The 17,999-nt window shown below is 37.8% G+C and overlaps 1 protein-coding gene across 3 annotated transcripts in view; it reads left to right on the plus strand.

Moving 5' to 3' along the window:
• Nucleotides 1–17,999, plus strand: part of dhrs11a (dehydrogenase/reductase 11a) — a 100,087-nt gene that overhangs the window by 56,101 nt on the left and 25,987 nt on the right. Inside the window, exons 6-7 of one of the 3 annotated variants that reach the window (XM_059973212.1) lie at nt 2,332–2,397; nt 10,059–15,728. The exons of the other annotated variants lie outside the window; for them this stretch is intronic. Of the exons in view, the coding sequence (XP_059829195.1) occupies nt 2,332–2,397; nt 10,059–10,100 (108 nt within the window). The 3' untranslated portion in view covers nt 10,101–15,728. Of the gene's footprint in view, nt 1–2,331; nt 2,398–10,058; nt 15,729–17,999 lie in introns of those variants that run through there. 3 annotated transcript variants of the gene reach the window in all.

The raw sequence follows: 17,999 nt of genomic DNA on the forward strand, positions 1-17,999 counted from the left end.
GCTGATTGTCAGCAAATTCTTGAGATGCACGCCATTGAGAGCATTTAATAGGTAGATTCAAAGTACATTTGTGATCAAAGTATGTATGCAGTATACAACCCTGAGATTTGTCTTCCCACAGACAGTCACGATACAAGGAAACACCATGGATCCCATTCAAAGAAAACATCAAACACCAAATACAAAAAAAAGCAAATTGCGCAGACGGCAAATAACGAACAAAAAACACAAAATACAAAACCTCAAACCACAAAGTCTTTGAAACAGTCTAGGAATGTTCACTTTAATTCAGTTCAGTTCAGTTCAATTTGGCACTTTGTCATTCATTGACTGCATTCCGCAGAGCTAGACCACCCTGATCAGAATCGCACAAAATAGCATTTTAAAGAAAGTAGTAACCAGAAACCAGAAGCACATCATAACATGTACACACAGAGTCAAATCCACAAACGTATTGATAAAACCTTGCCCAAGACCCAAGACTCCGGCAGCATCAAGTGAGAGGGAGACCCAATCGAATGGTTAGCACATTCTTCTTGGAGCAGAGAGAGAGAGAGAGAGATCAATGCAGGCAGACTGTGCTGAACACCCCATTGCCTTCTGCTCTCATCCTTGTTGATTTCAATCTTCTCACGAAGCTTTGATGGGCGGAATCGGCGAAATGTAGTCGATCTTGTGCTCACATCCCGTCACCAGGCTTCTTGGCCTCCCTGCTGAACACTTCTGCTCGAAATCTCACCGAGCTCCCTCAGAGACAGCAAAGCACCAGTTCGCTCAATCGGCCCGAAAACACACCATCAAAATGTAAATCAGAAGTACTAGTAATAGCAGAATCATATTTGAAAGATGAAGTAAAAGTAGCAGTTTCCTGAACTGTCTGAAGGATGTCACCTTTGGTCACATTGTTTGCTGGCACCATCTTCTCTGACATCCTAACATCACTTCTAAATTTGTTACAGTGGGAGTTTATCCCCACTACCGCCCCCAGCTATAACAACCTTAAGGAGCCAATGAGAGAGTATATTAGCATAATTCAATGAATTGAAAGAAAATTTAAGGCAAAGTTATGAGATAGTTGACATCTACCTATAACTCCAGTGCCATTTGAGAACACAATGTGTCTTGGTTTGTTTCGCAAGCAAAAGTAATTGTTCTGAATTGGCCGTTGGATTTCCAGGCTTGAGGAATAACTAGAACTACTGTACAACCAATCTGCAAACTGGGAATTTGTGTTCCAGGATCAGTTGTACCATGTGTATGGGAAAAGTGAAGAATGGTAAATAGTTGATCATCTTTAAAAGTAGAAGGAAATGAGCATTGGAAAAACCCTTGCACCTTCAAACCACTTCTCAGCATCAAACAGCATTATTGGAATACAGCAGGTGGAATGAAGGGTGAAGCCTAAAGCACTCATAGGGCTAGAGAAAGTGAGTGAAGGTGGAAAGTTCAACAAACTATAGAAAGACAGTGAACTTCCCTGTAGCACCTGATGAAAATCATAAATGCTGTTTTGGGCCCGGGATATCACTGAGAGGGTGCAGGAGGTTTTCGGCCAGAAATTGCTTCTTGAAAATCTAATGATGTAGGAAGAAAAGCATTGGGGTCCCGCTTTCAATTTTGGAATCCTTTGTCTTATTCTTTGCTGTAACTGTATGTTAGCTTTGTTTCCTATCCAAGGATATTTGTGTCCTTAAGCACTTAGATTTTCCTATTTGCCAGCACCTTGCCCATTCACCCAAATTATCTATAATCTCTTAGTCTCTGTGCCCTTACTTTCCATCTTCCCATACATTGCCAACAAAACTGGATGAATGGAAACACAGCAAAGTATCCAAATCATAACATTGTAAGAATCTGTGAGCCTAGTTCTAATCGTTGCAATATCCATTAATAGCAATCTGCTCACCTGAATTGATTTAATTTTTATGTACTTATTCTCCATCCATGATAATGTACAGAACCCCAATGCTGACCTCTATTTTCTGCACCAGTGTTCTGCTTGGGAGTTCATTGGGAAACAAGCTTTTGCATTGCATGAATGTTTTGAAAACCTCAGTGTTATTCGCCTCCTTGAATGTAACCTGCTGCATACATTCTCAAAAATAAAGTGATAGATTTTCTTAAAAACAAATAAACTAACTATTCAATCAGACTTTCCCTTCTGTATTCCCTCTGGCTACTGTTTTTGCATTCCCTGTTATCCCAATTCTGTTTATATCACTTTAAAACAAAATACGGCAATGTTACAGTACATAGCAGACTCAAAAGGAAAACTGGTAGTTTCTGTTGTACAGCTCCAGCTATGATTTTTTTTTTTCTGTTTTCCCTCAGTGTCTGAAGGCAGAGGATTTGGCCAATGCAGTTGTTTACATCTTGAGCACACCATCTCATGTTCAGGCAAGTGGCATAAAAAATGAAGGGTATTTCATAACAGAAAATCCATTTCCTTCCAGTGATTTAATCAATGTTCATTGATTCTTTTCAGCAGCGATTAAACTTGTATATCATTACTGTTAATGCAGATAATGCCCCCAAGGTAACTCCCAGGAGAAATCACACTGAACAGTGAAGAAATTGGGAGATGACAACGCTTAGTTGAATTGATGAGGTTTAAACACGTTCTTAAGCCAACATGTCTTTGAATGGGTTGTATGAAGAATGGTGCTTTTGTGGCTGAGCACCGAGTGACATTGGCTTACAAAGTTGAGGGGCAACGTCAGAGAAGTAAAAGCAGATATCCATTTGCATCCATGGAGTATTCCATTGAAGATTTGGGAAATGATTTGGGAAGCTGCTATTTAATGTGTGCTGTCTACATTCAAGTATAAGATTCTGTCATGGTAATTCACAAAGAGAGGTCTAAACCTGAGGATGGGCTAGTCAGCTACAGAATTATGAGGCTTTTGCTACCAGCATAATTGCTGCTAGTGATTTTCAAAGTGGTGCTTTGAGATGAAAACTAAGGGGTGATATCACGTTCAAGCATTCAAACAACTGTAAGCAAGATTAAAGAAGCCATAAATTGAAAAATGCAAGAATAAGGGTGGGTCCTTGGAGGAAGCAGTTGATAATGGTTTTGATTGTCATTTTAAGTGGCTGTATATCATCACAATTATGAACCGTTTTTATATTTTTACATGGGCAATTGCCCAGAAACAAGGCATTATTTTATTTTGCATTTTTGTAATTAAGTAATCTTCTAGACAAGGGAGACATTGTTCCCATAGTGGCTCCTGATATACATGACAATTTTTAGAGCTCTGACTGATTGCCCTTCTATCCCTTACCTCAGCATGTGATCATGACCAGGCCTGTCAACGCTGTTTAGTGATTCTTTTATTCCTCTTCCACTTTGAAGAGTTTAAATTCCATCTTATTTTCTTACTGTCTCCTAATGCAGGAGTTAATTCTTAAGTGGAATCCCACCATCTTGACAGGTGATCTACACTTTGAAGGGACCTCCAGGGAACACAGCTCTTCAATACTTATGCAGCTATAGTTAACCATCAAAGTTGATGGAAGCAGTGTTAATTAAGAATACCTCAAAAACACTTTATCCTTAAGCTGTGGAACTCAGAATTATACATTTAAAATCACTATAGTCCATAAATGGTACAGTATAAACAAAATTTAAACTGAGATAAATCTGATATTTGAAAACAAATTGGAAAGAACAGTCAATGTTAATAGCAGTGAACTTTCAATCTGGTACATGATTGCCAAACTTCTTGAAAAATATAGTTGCAAGAAAAAGTTTGTGAACTCTTTGTAACTACCTGGTTTCTGCATTGATTACTCATAAGATATCATCTGATCTTCATCTAAATAACAATAACAGAAACACAATCTGCCTAACACACAGTTGTACTTCTTGTCACCAATATTGATTACACCATCTAAACAATCACAGTCTAGCTTCAAAAAGGTATGTGAACCTCTGGGTAATGGTTTCTACAAAAGCTATTTGGAGTCAGGTGTTCCAATCAATTAAATAAGATAGAAGGTGTGGGTAGTAGAGGTACCCTGCCCTATTTAAAAAAAAACACACACACACACAAAGTCAGGTTAGGGACAGAGCCTGCTCTTCTCAAGAAAGATCTGTTTGTGTGCACCATGCCTCGATGAAAACAACTTTCAGAGGATCTTAGGAGAAGAATTGTAGAGATGAATGAAGCTGGAAAAGGCTACAAAAGCATTTCTAAAGACCTGAGTGTTCATTAGTCCATAGTAATAGAAATTATCTACAAATGGAGGAAATTCAGTACTGATGTCTAGGAGTGGCTGTCCTGCAAAGATCACACCAAGAGCATAATGTGCATTGTTGAAGAGGTTTACAAAGAACCTAAGGGTAACAGCAAATGACCTGCAGAAATCTCTAATTTAGGCAGATTGTGTTTAATTATTATTGTGACAGATAAAGATCAGACCACGTTTTGAGTAATTAATGCAGAAAACCAGGTAATTGTAAAGGATTCACAAGCATTTTCTTGCAACTGTAGGTAAGGGTATACTATACTTTATACAAAAATAAAGAATTATTTGGAAACTAAGAATACAAAAGGATAAAAGATCAAAGGAGTTTGAATATCTGAATTCACAAATCAAAGTCATACGTTTGAATAAAACCACACAACAGCATGCCAAGCACTCAACGTTATTTAGTTATAATAGAATAACATAGAAACAAGCTTTAGCCCACCATGATGCCTTTCTACATTAATTCTATACCTTTCAATACCTTGCTCATTCAGGTATGTGTCCACATGTATCTTAAATGTTATTACTGTTCCTACCTCTATCACCACCTTCAATAGCATATTCTAGTTATCTACTACTTTCTGTGAAAGGTTTAACCTTCAGATGCACTTTAAACCTGCCATCTCACCTTAAACCTCTGCCCTGTAATTTAAATACCCGTGGCATGGTAAATGGACTCTGGCTCTCCACACTATCTAGCCCCCTCATGATTTCATATACCTCATATCCTCTCAGCCACCCTGCTCCAAAGAAATCAGACTTGGCTTATTCACTCTTGCCACATAACTTGAATCCGTCAGTCTAGGCAACATCCTTCTGAATCTTTTCTACACCCTTTAGCTTAATCATATCTTTCTGCAGTGTGGCAACCAGAATGCAAAAAATTCTTCAAATGTCATCTAATGATTTGTACAACTGTAATATGACATTCCAACTCATGTACTTAGTGCCTTGACTAATATAAGGAAGCATGGCATGTGCTTCACTTGTTACCTTGTCCACCTTTCAGGGACCAATGGACTTTTAACTCTAAAGTGTCTTTGTTCAGCAGTACTGCCTAGGGACCTGTCATTCACGCCTTTGTTTGGCTTTCAAAATTGCATCACTTGCATTGTCTTGATTTTAAATTTTGTCTGGCATTACCTTGCTCACGTTTCCAGTTCAAAATAGGAATTATTATCATTGACTTGTATGGCATGGAAGTAGTTGTTTTGCTGCAGCTATACAGCACAAAAGTAAATTTTGAAAAAAGGAAAGGGACTAATGTGGTAGAATAATTTGGGCTGTTCAGGAATCAGATGGCAGAGGAGAAGAAACTTTTCCTGAATCATTCACCGTGAGGCTTCCGGCTCTTTTATCTTAACCCTGATGGTAGTAATGACAGTCGTCTCCATGCATGTCCCAGAAGATGAGGGTCCTCGTGGATGCTGCCTTCCTGAGCCTTTCGATGTTGAGGAGAATTGTGGTCATGATGGAGTTGGCTGAGTATATAAAACTTTGCATCCTTTTGTGATTTTCATCTATTGACCTAAATCCTGCTGTAACCTTGGACAACCTCTCACTGTCCACAAGATCACCAGTTTTCCTAACTTACAAATCATAACCACCTGGATTCTTATTGAAATCATTCATTTATGACAAGCACCACTGCAGTGCACCACTGCTTACAGGGCTCCTTTCTGGGGAGATATTCTAATAAGCCAGCAAAAACTGTACACAGTTCTACAGGAATGTTCTTCCTAATGCATTGCAAAGTTTTAGTGAGATTTCCCTTTGTACTCAATTTATTTTGCAATGAAGATCAACATTTCATTTGTCATGTTCTACCTGTGACTGTGGGTTCCTTCATGTGCTTGTGTTTCTTCCCACATCACCAAAAGATAACTGGGTTAATTAATCACTAATTGCCTCTGTCGGTGATTATTGTAGTCAAGGGAGGTAGGGGGCAATGTGGTAGGAGGTTGATGATCGAAATACGGAGAAAAAATGGGATTAGTGAAACTTTCACTATTCATCATCATCATCAGGTGCCATGCCCAGTTTGAGCTTTGACTGCCATGGCCCACACACTCCTGTTTCAGGTCAAGTGGATCAATTCATTGGTATTCATTTCCAGTTCTCTGGCTGCTGTCTCCATCATCATTTGCCTTTGCCTTCCTCATGCTTTCTTCCCTTCAATCTTTCCCATAATTACTGTGCATCCTAACTCCTCTTTCCTAATCACATGTCCAATGAAGATTCGTTGCCTTTTCGTGATCTCATACATTATTTCTCTTTTTGTGCCTGCTCTGTTCATGACATCCTCGTTAGATATTCATTTCGTCCATGATATTCTTTGCATCCTCCTCAAAAACCACATTTATGCTGCTTCAATTTGTTTCCTCATGTTATTGTCCAACATTCTGAGTCATATAGCATAACTGGATAAACATAACATTTCAGTGCTCTTGAGGCGAGTTTTCATGCCTAGTTTAGTGTTAATACTGATTAGGTAGTCCAAAAGGCCTGGTTCCAAGACGTCTGACCTGCCTTTTCTATGTCTGTATTTGGCTTCTCACCATACAGGAATCTCTTTAAAATCTATCTGCTGTGATTGAAAATTTGACCATTAAGCTTGGGATCTTGTTGTATGGTTTGATGATGGTCTTATGGTGTTTTCAAAAGGAAAGTTATTACACTGATAATGGTCTGACTCTCCTTGGTTGTTAAATTTTTGGAAACCTAAATATTTATTTCATTTTTGTAGTTTATAGCATTATACACTCAGTGGCTACTTCATTAGGAAAGTCCTCTACCAAATAAATTGGCTATTGAGTGTATGTCTGTGGTCTTCTGCTGCTATAGCCCATCCATTTCAAGATTAGATGTGTTGTGCATTCAAAGATGCTCTTCTGCTCAAATAATAGCGGTTATTTGAGTTACTGTTGCCTTCCTGTCAGCTTGAATCAGTGTTCCTATTCTCTCCTGGCCCTTCTCATTAACTAAGTGCTTTCACACACAGAACTGCCGTTCTTTGTATTTTTTGCACCACTCTCTGTAAACTCTAGAGACTGTTGTGCCTGAGAACTCTAGGAGATCAGCAGTTTCTGAGAAGTAATGGATGAACTGAATAAGTGTTTGAAGACACAGGCAGTGCAGTGGAAGTTCCAGGCATCATAGGGTATGACATATGTGAAGTTACCACAACTGAGAGAAGGTTCTTGGGAAACTGAAGGTGGGTGAGTCATCTGGACCAGATAGTGTACACCCCAGAGTTCTGAAAGAGGTCACTGAAGAGATAGTGGTGGCATTAGTAATGATCTTTCAGGAATCCCTAGATTCTGGAATGGTTCTGGAAGACTGGAAAATTGCAAATGTCACTCCACTCTTCAAGAAGGGAGAGCGGCAGAAGAAAGGAAACTATAGGCCAGTTGATCTGCAGTTGGAGTCGATTATTAAAGATGAGATCTCCAGGTATTTAGAGGCACGTGATAAAATATGCTATAGTCAGCATGATTTCCTCAAGGAAAATCTTGCCTGGCAGATCTGTTGGAATTCTTTGAAGAAAAAACAAGCAGGATAGACAAAAGAGAACCAGTTGATGTTGTGTACTTGGATGTTCCGAAGGCCTTTGACAAGTGGCCACACATGAGGCTGCTTAACAAGCTACAAGCCCATGGTATTACAGAGAAGACTCTAGCCATGGGTAAAGCAGAGGCTGATTGGCAGGAGGCACAGAGTGAAAATAAAGGGAGCCTTTCCTGGCTATGGGGGTCTGTGTTGGGACCGATTTTCTTTACATTATATGTCAATGATTCAGATGATAGAATTGATAGCTTTGTTACAAAGTTTACAGATGATATGATAGCTGGAGGGGCAGGTAGTTTTGAGGAAGTAGAGAGGCTACAGAAGGACTTAGATTAGGAAAATGGGCAAAGAAATGGCAGAATGAATACAGAGTTGGAGAGAGTATGGTTATTCAGTTTGGTAGAAGAAATGGAAGAGTTGACTATTTTCTAAATGAAGAGGAAATTTGTTTTTAAAAACTGAGGTGCAAAGAGACTTAGGAGTCTTTGTGCAGGATTCCCTAAAGATTAATTTGCAGGTTGAGTCTGTGGTGAGGAAGGCAAATGCATTCATTTCAAGAGAACTAGAATATAAAAGCAAGGATGTAATGTCGAGACTTTATAAAGCACTGGTGAGGCCTCACTTGGAGTATTGTGAGCAGTTTTGGGCCTCTTACCTTAGAAAGGATGTGCTGAAGCTGGGGAGGATTCAAAGGAGGTTAACAAAAATGATTCCAGGATTGAATAGCTTGTCATATGAAGAGCGTTTGATGGCTCTGGAATTCAGAAGAATGAGGGGTGACCTCATTGAAACCTATCAAATGGTGAAAGGCCTTGATAGAGTGGATGTGGTGAGGATGTTTCCTATGGCGGGAGTGTCTAAGACCAGAGGACTCAGCCTCAGAACAGAAGGGTGTTTTTTTAGAATGGAGATGAGGAATTTCTTTAGCTAGAGAGTGGTGAATCCATGGAATTCATTGCTACATGCCACTGTGGAGGCCATGTCTTTATGTGTATTGAAGGCAAAGGTTGATAGATTCTTGATTAGTCATGGCATGAAAGGCTATGGGAAGAAGGCAGGAGATTGGGGTTGAGAAGAAAATTGGATCAGCCATGATGAAAAGGCAGAGCAAACTCAATGGGCACGATTCCCTAAAGGTTAATTTGCAGGTTGAGTCTGTGGTGAGGAAGGCAAATACCATGTTAGTATTCATTTCAAGAGAACTAGAATATAAAAGCAGGGATGTAAGGTTGAGTCTTTATAAAGCACTGGAATATTGTGAGCAGTTTGCTGCTATATCTTATGGTCTTGTGGTCTTGTACTCAAACCACCCTGTCTGGCACCAGCAATCATTCCACGGTCAAAAACATTTCTTCCCCTTCTGATGTTTAGTCTGAATACCATCTGCACTTCTTGACCTGCTGTGCACATTTTTGTATGTTGAATTTCTGCCACATGATTGACTAATTAGATATTTGCAGTAACAAGCAGGTGTACTTAACAAAGTGGCCACTGGAGTGTATCTGCCACATTGCCTTCCTCATTTCCTCCTAATGATCTGTGTCTTTGTCCTTTGAAGTTTCTCCTTTAGAGGCTTGTACCTGATTTGTTGCAAAAGATATTTTCAATTACAAATGCTTACCTTTGTGGCAGGCACCCAGTACTCTGCATGTATGTTATGGAATCTCTAAAGCACTTGATAGAGTTATCATAGATATTGATAGAGCACCATATCTGCTGGTGCTGTCTTCCTCAGCTGTCCAAGAAATAACTCTTTCTTTCCAGTAAAAATCCCACCCTCAAACATTTTGTCCATGACTGAAATAAAAGCACAAAATGATGGGGAAAACTCATTGGGTCAGGCAGCATCTGTGGAAAAAGTTTCAAGTTGAAGAAATCACTTCTCACCTAAAATGTTAATTCAGTTTCCATTTCTTTGTGCTGAGTGTTTCCAGCATTTGATACTTGTTTCTAGTTTCTAATATCTGCAATTTTTTTTCATTTTTGTGCTCATTGAGGAGTTGTTATTCTATTAATAAAATTTCATTGTTTTTTTTATATAAGAAAGTATATTGAAATGATTGATAGTAATGGTCTTGATTTTCACTTGATCTCATTATGTTTTGTCTTGGAACTCCATTCTTTAAATGAAGTGAAGTTTACTAATGTTGAAACTTTCAATGGCTGTGACATCTGCCATCTAAAATATGTATTGGTGTTACTTAACTGACTATATATTTTTTATTTTGGCTCAGATTGGAGACCTTCAAATGCGGCCAACAGAACAACTGTTATAGCAATTTGAAATGCAACCATACTCAACTAGCAACATACGTAATGGCACGAAAATCTCTGCTGGACAGTTTTTTTAATAATGTTATGCTAAGGAGTGTGTATGACATAGATGTTCTACTTCATTTGGCCATACTTAAATGGTAGAATTTGTCTTCTATTTGCTCCAGATATTCTTTGCCAGTACTGGGCAAACTTGCTGTAGGAGCAGAGCCTGTTCTTTTAAGGCAAACCATTTAACTTTATTTTATGTCTCCTCGAACTGCTGCAGATCATTTTAGTGCCAACTGTAGCAGTAAAGGTACAAAAATGTATGAAGGGTGATTGCATTTATGTATGTGGAGAAAATGATGCTTGACCACCTAACCTTTCAGCTCATAGAGATTTTTTTTTTATTGTTAAACTGTGTGACTTTGTAGGTGTGCATTATCTGCTGATCTCCACACTGGTTTGCACTGAAAATCCCATTTAGTAAAGATAAGTGAAAATGTAAACTGTTTTCAAAGGATTATTTAAAAAGTTATAATTGAAAATTGATTGTAATAGATAACTAGTCTCATTGCTATAGAGTGATTACATTAATTACTTATGTTTTTATTGCTGCTTCATTATGGATTAGAATAATATTACACACCAGGAAATAGGTTGATCTAGTTTTTATATATTTTTTTTAAATACAGAGGAACCTAGATTACAGAATAATAATGAAACCGTATGATTCCAAAACAAATTTTAAAATTCTCTTTTTAGATTCTTTTGACTATTAATGTTCAACCATCTCTTACTGTTTTCTCTTCCTGACTGAATACTCTGAGATCTATGAATATGCACGCAGAGGATTGCTGAAGAAAATTGTTCAATGGTCTTCAGTGGCCCACATCATTTTAATCCAAAATTGAAGGGAATTTTGGGGATTTTAATTATATTGAAATTCAGACCATTCAACGTGTGCTAATGATTTTAGATCTTGGTTTTCATTTCAATCTTAAAAGTTAAATGATATGCATGACTAATGTCATAATGACTAATAAATATGTACTGTAATTTAAAATAACTAAACAAGTAAACAATATTTTGCTTCCCAAGTCTATTGTTCAGCAGCGACTGAACACACATTGCCTTGTGATGATTTTGTACAAAGTACACCTGCAATGTTTGGTTGTAACCTTGTGCTGTACTTCTAAGGGGAGCATCGGCTTTCTTTTAAGAGACCATCATACAGCAGTGTAATAGTTAAATGTGAATAACTGAAGCCTGGATAATTCCACATAACTTGTTTTGTAAAAATACACCCTCTGGTGATTCGAATGCTAATTTGGTGCAATGGTCAGTTATCCCTAATCAATAAAGTTTGAAAGGGGATATTTATATTAAGAGTTTAAAACAGCTTTTATATAAATCTCTTGCAAGTTATGGCATGGTAGCATAGTGGTTAGCACAATGCTTAGCAGTACCAGTACCTGTGGGTTTGATTCCCACCGCTACCTGTAAGGAGTTTGTACGTTCTCCCTGTGACAGTGTGTGGTGCATGGCCAAGTGTTTAAGGTGTTGGACTAGCGATCTGAAGGTCGTGAGTTCAAGCCCCAGCTGAGGCAACGTGTTGTGTTAAGCAAGGCACTTAACCACACATTGTCCACCCCGCTGAAAATGGTGTTAACCTCACGATAGACTGGCCCCCTGTCGGGGGGGGGGAGGGGGGGGGAAGTCTCGTATTCTCAGTCACTTCATGCCATGAAAACAGGCATAAGCACCGGCCTGATGAGCCCATAAGGCTCAGGGCAGACTTTAACTAACCTGTGACAGTATGTCCAAAGACATAGTGGTTGGTAGGTTAATTGGTCTTTGTAAATTAGGATTAAATCGGGGGATTGCTGAGTGGTGTGGCTTGAAGAGCTGTTCCGCTATTAAATGTCAATAAATTAAAAAGAGTAAGGACAGGCTTCTTTCTTGATTGTCATATCATCCCATTCTGTCACTTTTAAGCATCACGATTTCACTGTGCTGCACTACCACTTTTAACTCCCATGTGAACTATTCAAAGTGAACTCCAGTTATTTATGTGTTCTTATTAGTGCCAAATTAAATTCAAAGTTACTAATCAACTTCCTGCTGGAGCTGATTCAGAAGATCTTATGTGAGTTGAATTACCCAGCTCCTCATATATTTCATACAATTTTAGACACAGTTTTGTCACTAAATGCAACATTGGCTGTTTTTTTAACATTTTAAATAAAATCAATAAAATAAGGTAAGAGAATGTGTATAGTAAACCTTTAGCCTTTGCAAGTTTTAGGTTGTTGAGAAAATATTTGTTTTTCTGCAACAATGCTGGACTTCTATTTTACTTTTTCCTTCCATCATTTCTTAAGAGTGCAGATGGACAAAACAGAACGGGAAAATTCTGCCCAGATTGATGATTCTGTCCATTATCTAATTGTCCCATTGCAAAGTTTGTGCATGAGTGGGTGTTTTCTCATATGCTTAGAGTGGGGGAAATAAATGGAGATTGACCACTTCTTGTTTCTAAAGTTCAAAACTGCCTGCTAACTTGCACAAGTGTGCATTCTCTTATTATAACAGAGTCAACCTATACAGCTACCAACCAATTCTTGTCTGACCTATTAATGTATTTGCTTTCCTGCTGAAATAATTGAGTAATGATTCGTGCCTGGAACTTGAGCAGGATTTTCTATTTTTGAGCACTGTATCCTAGTAAATCCAGAACTCTGAGCCAGTGGTATAAGTAATAGTTTGCTTATTCTCTGAATAATAATGCACACAAATAATTGTTGTCAAACATGGAGAATGATTTCTGCCTCGGTATAACCATCCTAACTACAAAATTTTCGCATTGATGCAGTAATTGAGAAAAGTTGCAGAATTCCATTGTGTTGTTCATGGCCTCCAAATAACGTTCTCATTCTGCATGGTGTTACTGAATTATTTATCTGTGTATTGATGTTGAATATGTGACAACTGAATAATGATAAAATAGCATTGCTGTGGCTTTGAGAGCTAACGATCAAGCCTGCTTGAGATATAACCATGTTGTTTATCTTTCTCAACCATCTAAATTCTAGGCATGATCCCAATTTGTCAAATCCCCTAAAATTGTGTTTTCCACTTTCTAAGTGCTCGACTGCCCCTCCTCACCATGAACTGAAGCATGTGCTCAATTCTTTTATCTAAATAACCGTGATTTTTAAAAAATGCATTTATTCACTAAACGATATTCACATGAATAATTCAACGTCAAGTATGAAGAATAGTTCTTGCCATGCAGTGTGCTTGAAAACTGTTTGTAAAATTTAGTGCTCAGGCAAAAATCATTTCAAACTCTTGTTTCTGTCAGATTCTACTGTCCGCACTTGAAATACAGTTCACACATCTGTGAAACCTTTATATTATCCTTAACTGTGAATGAATGCTACCGTCTTGGCAGCAAGGTTAATATCTCACATGCTTTGGTAATACAACTAGATTTTGTTTTAATCTGTGTACAGTTTCTTCATAGGTTATTTGCATAAGTGAAAGGCCACATGAAGTATGAAATGTTGCTGTCATCCAAAGCTGTATTCTGGTTTAATACTCTACCAATTACTGGTGTAACTGCTGAAACAGTTCAGGTTCACTAGCATGAACTTTGGGACAATTATCAAATGCTAGAACTAAAAGTTCTAGCCATTTAAATTTTCTCCAGATTGTTTAATAGTCCATATTATGTTATTTTACTTTCAATTAATTACATATATCATGGCTAGTGCATTTTCAAGGCTTTTTGACATTTCATTCAAGATGGTTTAATGTCATTTCCAATACACAAATGTAAAGGAGAATTAAATAATTATTACTCTGGATTCGATGCAACACAAAAAAATACAATAATATGAAGTATGCAATATTTAAAAAACAGTCAATATAAATATGTAAGATAACTTGTATATATTGATTGTATGTACATAAAATGATACCAGGTACAGGAGTGTCTGTACAAAAGGTGGCTCTGACAGGAAATGATAAATTAGTTGGGGGGGAGTGGATAGAGATGTTGATCAGCCTTACTACTTAGGGAAAGTAACTGCTGCTGAGTCTGGTGTGGCTGCTACATAGCCTTCTCCTACATACTAGCCTTTTCCTGGCATTTTTCTATATATATAAATATATATATATTTCCTTGATAAACAGTAGGCCAGAGCCAGTGATGCATTGGGCAGTTTTGTCTACCCATTGTAGAGCCTTCCTGTCCACTGCCATGAAGTGATACAGCACTTTAGGGTGCTTTATACTGTGCATCTGTGGAAGGCCACAAGTATAGATGCGCATAGTTCAGCTCTCTTCAGCCTCCTCAGAAAGTGGTGTGTGTTGAGCTTTCTTGATTGCATAGGATGTGTTCTGGGACCGTGAGAGGTTGTTTGAGATATGAACTCCCGAGTGTTTGAAACCACTGGCAATTCCACTGCTGTGCTGCCGATGTAAAAGGGGTGTGAGCGAGGTGATTTCATCACCAGGTTTGCAAATTTTTGCAAACAAGAAGTTGAATAGTTGCCACTTGGATAATCACTGCTAGGAGCAAGTATTAAAAATAATTAACTTGTGAAGTTTGAAGGCACACCTACATTACAGATGTTCAAAAGATTGACCCTTGATCTTCACTGCAGTAAATTCCCTTTTAACTGCTGGTTATAAATTTTAAATAAAATACTGTTCAACATAGTTGGTTAATCTGAGCTGAAAACTTGTGACTTCCAGCGAGAGAACATTACCTTTACTCTGTTGAGCATCTATTTTTGTTAGTTCAGAAATTTCCATTTGTTCCAGCAGCATAGTTGCAATTATCCTTCATCATGAAAGATGACCAAGGTTTAAAATCCCAGCTGTTTTGTCCATGATTTTAAAAGCATTCAAACTGTATATAGTCTGCACTTCATTCTTTTTCTCAAACCCTAATTCTTCACTTTTGCTTGCTAACCACATGACAATTAGTGCTCGATCAATTTAGGTAAATTCAACAGATTACTATTTAATTATTCCTGCCTCTGATCTGATCACTGTTTGTCATCAAATAGTAGAAAACCTTCATTTATTAATTTCATTCTGTGTTGTCCTTCTATAAAGTTCGGCTTTCTTAATGCAAAAATAAATTCACTTGTACTTCATATGGATGGGCAGAAGACAAAAGTGTTAGCAAACCTCGATTGACCTAGACATATCTTGGTGATGAATTATTGTGAAAAATTGTTCGCTAGCAAACTATTTCAATTCTACTCATGTTAACTTGGTTTGTCGACAGTTTTTATATTTAACATGTGGAGTTAGTTTTGAGTAAGTGCAAGTTTTTCAATTACTATTTAATCAACACTATTGTACTGTTTCTGTAGAAGTTAACTGATGCTGCTAAATTAACAAATGTGAAGTATTTCTTGAGTCATTATATAACTAACTTTGGTTATGATACTGGATCTGCTGAATATTGTGAAATCACACTGGTGAAAGTTCTGATCATTAGATAAGGACAGTAGCAAAGTTATTGATTGCAAGTGTTATGTAAAATTGCAACCTTACAAGTTTCCTTTGTCTAATGTTCATGTTACTTTTGCATTGTGCACATTAAAGCACCCAATATAAATATTGTATTCTTTTGTACAAGTGTTGTTAAGTTGGGATACTTGAAGAAACTCAATGCAACTTTAAAAGGCACTTTCTTCCTCATAGCTTCATATTTGTATTTTAACAATCACATTTTCTTGCTCTAGTTCAAGAGTTCCCCTACCTGGGGTTCATGGCATTAAAAAAAAAGTTCGGGAATGCTCTAGTCACCCTTTTCAGCATGTCACATTGTGAACAATAACATAGGCATGGCACAGCTTTAGCTTATGGAATTGTTTTGATATTTGTCACACTTATCCAACTTCATTGCAATACTATTTCTAGTTTCTTCATTGTCACTTGAGGAGGGGTCCTTTTATAAAATCAAATAATTGATAAACTATAGGAATGGAACTGGCACAAAAAACCACGCAAGGTCGTAAAACTGCTTTTACTTATGGTGGACATTAAGTACAACATGGAATAGCAGCATCCTATTGTATTAAAGGTATCATTTTGAAATAAGCACTGCAAACATGTTGATACTTGGCACTTTCAAACATCTGGATAGTCCTTGCAACACAATGTTATTTGCCAATTGTGAACATGCACAGCCCCGACAAGATTGTGAGGCACAGGTATGAAATATTGAATTTAAATGTTGTGGTTCAACATTGTAATATTTAAATATCCAATTGTAAATCATTCCTGCATTACATGTACAGTAAAAGTATCTTATAAAGAACTTGGGGAGACACCAAATTGAACATCTCATTTTGTTACTGTTCAAAACCCTAATAGGAAGTGAATATTATATCTATTTATTCCTCTGATTATTGTATTATTTTCTAATTGAATAAGCCAGCATGACAAGAAGGCAATTGAGCTTTAGGCCTATGCCAGTGTCACTGCATAACTAGCCACTGAAGCCATGTGGGGTTTCTTTAATTTCTTCAGCCAGAAAGTGGTGAATTTGTGGAATTCTTTGCCACAAGCAGTTGTGGAGGCTAAGACCTTATCTAAATTTAAGGCAGAAGATGATAGATTCTTGATTGGTCAGAGCATGAATGGATACGGAGAGAAGACAGGTGTTTGGGATTGAGAAGAAAAATGGATCAACCATACTGAAATGGCAGAGCAGACCTAATGGGCCAAATGGCCTAATTCTGCTATATCTTATGCTCTTATGAATTGTGATTGGGTGACTCATTATTTCTCTTAAAAGTAGCATTTACTACTTTTGGTGTAATTTTAAGAATTTCCAAATGAAATAAATATGAAGCATGACCCTTGGGTTCCAATTGTTACTGAAACCTCCCTGCTTGTTTAAACCAGTGCATAAGTTTTTCCAATTTTTTGTTTTCTCTTTTTTTCCCCCAACTGGTATCTTAGGTTACCAGATGATGGGCTGTTATTCTCACCCTTATCTCTTTGGTTTAGTTAATACTAGACCATAAGACACAGGAGCAGAATTAGGCCAATCAGCCTAATTCAAGTGCTCCACTGTCCCATCATGGCTGATTTATTATTCCTCTCAAGCCTATTCTTTTGCTTTCTGCCCATAACCTTTGATGCCCTGACTAATCAAAAACCTCTCAAAGTACTCTCCAAGTAGATTAATTGACTTGGTCACCAAAGCCTTCTGTGGCAATGAATTGCAGATTCACCACCCTATAGCTAAACAAATTTCTCCTCATCTCCATTCTAAATGTCCTATACTCACCAACTGTGGGAAACATCCTGTCTATATCCACTATCTAGGCCTTTCAATATTCAATAGGTTTCAATGAGGTCCTCCCCCTTCTCCACACCACCCCCCCCCATTCTTCTAACCACCTGTGAGTACAGGCCAAGAGCTCTCATGTGCTCCTCATATGTTAACCCTTTAGTCCCAGAAACAATCTCATGAACCTCCTCTGGACCCTCTCCAATGCTAGCACACACTTTCTTAGATAAGGAGCCCAAAATGTAATCTGACCAATGTCTTATAAAGCTTCAGCTTACATCCTTGCTCTTACATTCTAGTCCTCAAATAAAACATTGCATTTGCCTTTTTTTAAACCACCATCTCAAGCTGCAAATTAACCTTTTTAGGGAATCCTGCACAAGGACTTCCAATTCCCTTTGCACCTCAGATTTTTGAATTTTCTCCCCATTTAGAATAGTCTACCCCTTTATTCTTTCTACTGAAGTGTATGACCATACACTTCCCTACACTATATTCCATCTTCTTTGCCCATTCTCCTCATCTGTCCAAGTCCTGCAGACTCCCTACTTCCTCACACCACCTGACCCTCCACCTATCTTTGTATCGGTTG

This window comes from Hypanus sabinus, chromosome 6 (assembly GCF_030144855.1).
Source record: "Hypanus sabinus isolate sHypSab1 chromosome 6, sHypSab1.hap1, whole genome shotgun sequence".
Classification (NCBI taxonomy): Eukaryota; Metazoa; Chordata; class Chondrichthyes; order Myliobatiformes; family Dasyatidae; genus Hypanus; species Hypanus sabinus.